The sequence below is a fragment of the Pseudomyrmex gracilis genome, unplaced genomic scaffold, assembly GCF_002006095.1.
Source record: "Pseudomyrmex gracilis isolate BER0280 unplaced genomic scaffold, ASM200609v1 scaffold_133, whole genome shotgun sequence".
Classification (NCBI taxonomy): Eukaryota; Metazoa; Arthropoda; class Insecta; order Hymenoptera; family Formicidae; genus Pseudomyrmex; species Pseudomyrmex gracilis.
Window position 1 is genome coordinate 166,329 of NW_018020717.1, and position 6,592 is coordinate 172,920.

General features: G+C 33.0%; 2 protein-coding genes across 6 annotated transcripts in view; both read left to right on the forward strand.

The window, feature by feature from the left end:
- The window catches only part of LOC109856746, a 3,614-nt gene extending 1,634 nt beyond the window's left edge, over positions 1-1,980 (forward strand). For 4 of the 5 annotated variants that reach the window (XM_020432363.1, XM_020432366.1, XM_020432365.1 and 1 more), the window contains exons 4-8: positions 393-642; positions 765-905; positions 1,059-1,155; positions 1,255-1,433; positions 1,559-1,980. In XM_020432363.1, the coding sequence (XP_020287952.1) occupies positions 393-642; positions 765-905; positions 1,059-1,155; positions 1,255-1,433; positions 1,559-1,593 (702 nt within the window). In that variant the 3' untranslated portion in view covers positions 1,594-1,980. The remainder of the gene's footprint in view (positions 1-392; positions 643-764; positions 906-1,058; positions 1,156-1,254; positions 1,434-1,558) is intronic. The other variant, XM_020432367.1, reaches the window with a different exon arrangement.
- Positions 1,981-2,973: 993 nt separating this feature from the next.
- LOC109856747 (embryonic polarity protein dorsal-like) overlaps positions 2,974-6,592 on the forward strand; it is a 5,660-nt gene continuing 2,041 nt past the window's right edge. Inside the window, exons 1-5 of the mRNA XM_020432368.1 lie at positions 2,974-3,060; positions 4,896-5,042; positions 5,138-5,387; positions 5,464-5,601; positions 5,960-5,999. Of these exons, the coding sequence (XP_020287957.1) occupies positions 4,902-5,042; positions 5,138-5,387; positions 5,464-5,601; positions 5,960-5,999 (569 nt within the window). The 5' untranslated portion in view covers positions 2,974-3,060; positions 4,896-4,901. The remainder of the gene's footprint in view (positions 3,061-4,895; positions 5,043-5,137; positions 5,388-5,463; positions 5,602-5,959; positions 6,000-6,592) is intronic.

Sequence of the window (6,592 nt, forward strand, 5' to 3'; positions counted from 1 at the left end):
ACGATGAATCATATACTGGAAATACTCGTGTACAAAATTTGCTTTTCTCTGGCCCATGTTTTCGTATTGAACACATTTATATATAAATTGTAAAAATCGTCTTCTGTTAGTTTCTTAATATAATATCAATCGCTTAAAAAGTGTTACCAACATAATAACAACACTTATAGTTTTAAGATATTACTTTTAAAAAATCACGAAAAAATTATCGNTAAATATAGGTAAATATGGGTAAATATACCGGTATTATCGTATACCGGTATGACGTCATACCGGTATATCTGCATTTCGGTTTGCATAAGGGTTTTCATACCATTACCCAAAAATATCGGTAAAATACCGGTATTTTGCATACCGGTATAAGTCCCTGGTTATGATATATATTTTTGCAGATCGGAGGAGGATGGAACGGTCCGATCAAGCTAATCGTGTCGTGCGTTACTGACGACCCGCCGCACAAATGTCATCCTTTTATTATAGTCGGTCAAAGCAGGCGTTGCGGTTACGGCATCTACACGGAATATCTCATGAACGGCGACGAGTTTGTCGTTTTGTCAGGTATAGGTCTTAAAATTTTGGAAGAAAAACAATTCGCATGGTCTCTTAAAATGCGCCGCGACTTAAGAGCAAGTCCTTTTGAAAGTACGTATAAAATTCTTTGTTACAAAAAAAAACAAAAAAAAATCTACTGCGTTTAATTGACTTTTTGAAATTAAATCTTTATTACTCACGGAGAACCTGTGTAATTGTGTTGTCGCCCACAGCTGACTCCAATCCGCTGCCGTTGGAAGATTATAGCAAACTGAGATTGTGTTTTCACGCGTACGTAAAAACCCCAAGAGATTTGCTGTTCGATATTCCTGTAAAACCTGTCTTATCTAAATCTATAAATCTGTTAATAATAGGTATATAATTATATATACATTGTTGTTATTTAATATATCTCGTTAATCTCGTCTTTGAGTTGACGACGATATTAAAATAATTAAAAAATGCTTAATGTTAAAAAAAAAAAAAAAAAAAAAAAAACAAAATGAAACGTCGAAACGCTTTTTCAGACCCGATAACCAGTTCGCTCCAACCGGTGTCTCCGATTATAATCAGGAGTTATCAGGAGGATAACTCGGGAGCAGCTTCTTCCTCGGCTGGCACAAGGTAGTTTTTTTTTTTTTTTTTTTTTTTTGTCACTTCCTTCGGGAACGTTTTTCGAACTTGCGTAAGGTACGAGAGTTCCGTTGTATTTCCTGTTCCCAGCGCCTCGGCGACTCGGCGAGAATCGCGATGGGAATGGTTGGCAAAACTTTCGTCCCCGGCCGCGCGCGACGACACCGCGATAGCTTCGGGTTCGAGTCAAAATTTGAGCGAGAGAACACCAACCAAAGCGAGAGATTCACCTAAGAAGTTCAATTTACATTTCTATTATCATAAAAAAGGTAAATAATTTTTATATTACTTTTCACACAGAAACACAAACAATAATAACTTTGGTTTTTAATAAAAAATTGTCTGAAATTTTTACAAATCTTTCTCTTGTTCGATTCTTTACGATTCTTTGCAGATAGAGGAGGTTCATCTGATTCGGACTCAGACTAAAAACTCACTCAGTACTATCGTTAACGTTTTAACTTTTGTGATTAGAAGCCGATTAAATATCACTTAGAGCACACAAGAGTTTCTTCGTTTCTCTTCACGCAATTTGAAATCCCATCTCAATTTCATCTGTATTTGATATCCGGCTATTTTGCGCTTGAGATCAACGGGGACGAGTAAGGGGGTCGCGGGTACTGAGATTTATATTAACAATTATGCGATTCCATCGAGAGAGAAAACGGAAAAATGAAACAAATGAAAGAGCGAAAATTGTGCGAAAAACTGTTTAAAGAAGTACGTTTTTCTTTTTACCACGCCTGACACATACAAATTGTTTATACGACATGTATAAACATATGTAATTTTGTAAAGAATAAACAGTTTGCAGCAATTCAACAACAAATTATTATTTTAAATTCAATTCCATTTGGCCGTTTAATTTAATCATGAATGTCGGAAATTTTCACACATTTCAGATTACGTTCACATGTTCACGTGTGTGTGTGTGTTTGTGTATATCGATAATTTGTTTTGTTAACATACCGCCTGTTTCTAATTAATAATAATGATAATAATAATAATTAAACAATATAATTGTTTGATTTATACTCCGTGAAATTGTTAAAAAAATATATATATGCAGAAAGGGCCGATACGGAGTGAAATACTAGGTGTTGATGTATGAACAAGAATCTTTATTTAAACATGCCAAACGTTTCGACTCTTGGTTTGAGTCATCTTCAGTGGCATACAAAAATCTACATAAATAAATTAATATAAAAATTACAAAAAAGGTGATGTACTGCCTATATTTTTCTTAATGGCGAGTTGTAATTATTGCTTGGCTTCTTTTCTGCACTGTTTCTTTGGTTTTTTGTAATTTTTATATTAATTTATTTATGTAGATTTTTGTATGCCACTGAAGATGACTCAAACCAAGAGTCGAAACGTTTGGCATGTTTAAATAAAGATTCTTGTTCATACATCAACACCTAGTATTTCACTCCGTATCGGCCCTTTCTGCATATATATATTTTTTAATAATAATTAAATAACAATTATCTGATTAATAATAATTAATCCGATACCGCGAAACTGCGATTGCGGTGCTCGTGGTTTTTTTTTTATTAAAAATGGAAATTTGTTGAATCATCACATGAATAATTTCTTTTCATCGCGCGATAAAAATAAATAAAAATAATATTGCAATAAGATGAAGACAAGTAAAAATATAGAATTCCGTAAATTTGGAAATAGGTGTATATTGGGAAAGGGAATATTCGCGCGCGTGCGCACTTTAAAAGTTTTAGGCCGTTTGGGTCCTTTTAAAATGAATCTCTTCTTGGATTCCCAGTACAACTGTTGTAAGTGCCCAAGCGACTGGTCAAATCGAACAAGGTCGTTTTACGGAGCGAAATAACGTGCAGAATACAACAAAAATCTGATATCAACGTTCGATTCGCGCAAGAGGTATATTATTGTTTCCAACGGACAATCGGAAGATCTATTTTTTGTTGTTGTTGCGAATATCTTTCGGCACTGCTTTCTCGCGTCGTATTCATCGCGCGAAGAAACCTCACGTGAGGTGAGCGCGAACACGTGCTCGGTAGAATCTAACGCGAGACTTCGAACAAAAAACCCCCAAAAAAAACTGAACAATATAAAAAAATATCGCATTAATTTCCGCAAGAAATTAAACACGCGAGTGCAACGTAGTTTTTTTTTTTTTTCTCTCGAATCGTTTGGTTCAACGATATGTATGTTAGATAAACCCTGGTTTTAACCTTGGTCTCTACTCGAGAGAAATGCAAATATTGATTATTTGTCACACTACCGAAACACCTTGATACTTTCGGATATTACGTGAGATTATTCCGCTTCGGTGTGTATATAAAATTGCGACGTGCAAAATTTGCGTTAAGTCGCGAATCGCGAAAACTTTCGGAGAAAGGAAACGCGATATGGAGTAAAAGACCCAATTACCGTCACCTGAATAACAAACTCTGGCGTTAGCGAATTGTTTTTTACTACTTGTTTTATTCAAAAACATGTGTTTTTCTTCTTATCTGGTATTGTTCGATGTCTCTGATATGAGAAACAAAATAAATACCGCCTCTCAAAATTTCTATTTTATTTATCAATTTAACAATTAAAAACGAACGACGCGAAAGCTATTTACCGTCGCCCCTAAAATGAAAGAAACGAGACACGAATGTTGAGTGCTGGAGAGATTTTTTGTTATATCAATTGCACTTAAAATTCTATTACACGGTAAAAAATAAAATGTTAATTTTAATTTGAGCGGACCTCCTAGGACATGTAAAAATGGTTAAAATAAATAATTCGTCATGTGTTTATTTATCGACAAACTAGTAATGTTAAGTGACTGACACTTTACATTTATGTTTGTTATATTTTGACTTTAAGTAAATGTAAAAATAAAATAACATCATTATTTTTTGTTATTTGACGAATAAGTTATTTTAACCTTTTTTTTACATGTCCTAGGAGGTCCACTCAAATTAATTATGTTATTTTATTTTTTACTGTGTAAGAACAAAAAACAGCCGTAATATAATTCGAAATGTTAAAATAGACCTTCCCGGCTAAGAAACCAAGGGTTGAGGTGGCTTAAATAAAATCTAATTGAATCCAATACGGAGATCAGAGGAACGTTTCGATCTTTATTTTTTTCTGATCATCATCAGCCTCACTGGACGGAACAAAAAAATTACAAAATTAACTAAAATATAAATATGAAAAAAAATATAAAAGTGAAAAAAGATATAATAAGAAAATATAGCAATTAACAGAATTATTACAGAATTAAGGTGAGGCTGATGATGATCTAAAAAAATAAAGATTCGAAACGTTCCTCCGATCTCCTGTATTGGATTCAATTAGATTTTATTTAAGCCACCTCAACCTTGGTTTCTCAGCTGGAAGGTCTATTTTACCATTTAAAATTCTATGTTAGATTGTTTTCGTGCATAACTTTTTTTAGGATTTATTTATATATTAATTATTATTTATATATTATATATAAAAATTATATTTATATATTATTAAAAATAATAATATATAAATTATATTTATTTATATATTATTAATTATTATTTATATATTATATTATTTATATTTATATATAATATTTTAAACAAAATAGCTCAGGGTGACGGTAATTGGACAGGTGACAGTAATTGGATCTTTTACCCTACATATTGCGACATCGATCGGTGTGTAAACTTTCCGATGCGCGAACACACACACACACGTAAAGCCACAATGTGCAACTGTGATTACAGATAACAATGAATCGCGCTCCGCAAGTTAAAATTTTGGAACAGCCAGCTAGACATCAGACGTGTTGCTCGAAACAGCGCTACGTGTTCTCACCCTCGATCGACGGAGTTCACAGCCGGGGTCAAAGAAAAACATTTCCCGTTGTGCAAGTAAGAGCTGCGATTGCTATGATTTTTTTTTCGAGTTCGCCGCGTGCGCCGCGTTTTACATTTTTTTACGGCGGTTTTTTTGATAATCTTCGCAGATTCGAAATTGGAAAGGTCCTCTCAAGATAATCGTGTCGTGCGTGACGAAAGATCCGCCGCACTATCCTCATCCCTTTCGACTGGTCGGCGAGGAAAAATGCGCGAACGGAGTTTACGTGGAATTGATTCCGAAAGGAAGCGGAAACAAGTACGTTATTTTGTCGGACGTTGGCATCGAAAGCGTAACGGGAACGGACGTCGCGAACTCCATCGGCGAACGAATGTACATGAACGAGGATCCCTTTAACAGTACGTATACGTTTCTACCAATACTTCTCTCGAATTAATATTTACTTACACAGAGATGTGCAATTGTGTTGAACAGCTGGCTTCAGATACATTCTGCCGAAGAACGATCAAACGATGTTGAGATTATGCGCTCATGTGTATCTGCAAGGTACGCAGAAGGACTCGTACGACATCGCTCTGGCACCCGTTGTATCCAAATCTATACACATCATAGGTTTGTTCCTTTAGTCCTCAGTCTCTCTTTTTCTTATCATTTTCTTTTATTTGTATTCTATATTTTTATTTTTATTTTATTTTTTATTTTTTATATAATTTTTTTAATTTTTTACTTTTATTGTTATTAATTATACTCACCATCCCAAGTTCAATTATTTTCTGGCATGTGCTTTATATTTTATTTTATTTTATTTTTGTCATGTAAAGCGCTTGAGGGAGCCAGTTCCTCGGAGCGCGATAAAAAATAAAGCTTGTATCTATCTATCTATCTTTGTCTCGCGAAAGAACACCTGTAACACATAAAAAAATAATTTACATTAATCTCCCGTTTTTGTTGTGTCGTATGTTACGAAAAGGAGTCAAAAAAAAAGGTCGCTCTTTCTCGACGCACTCAAGGTAAGATGAATAATTGAAATCAAAACCCGGGAAAAAATGGATTAGAGATCCAACTTAAATTTAACGAGATAAAAAAAAAATGAAAAAATAGATCTAATTAGATCCAAAAAATAAAAAATAAAATCTAAATAAAAAACAAAAAATCTAAAATAAATCTAAATAGATATAAAGTAGATCTAAATAAATTATAAGCAGATCTATTAAATTTACACACCTTTATATATTATTAAAAATCTACTTTAGATCTACTCGGATCTACTGTAATCAAAACTACTCAGATTTGAGTTAGATTTGAGCAAATCTGAACAGATCTGAGATGATCTAATATGATAGATCTGATTAGATCAAGAGTAAGATCTAATAATAAATAAAAGAGTTTAAATTTTTTTCCATAGATTTACTTATATATCTATTTAGATTTATTTATTTAGATCTACTTTACATCTACTTATTTAGATTTAATTTAAATCTAATTAGATCCAAATTAAATCTAAATAGATATAAAGTAGATCTAAATAAATTATAAGCAGATCTATTAAATTTACACACCTTTAGATATTATTAAAAATCTACTTTATAGATCTACTCAGATC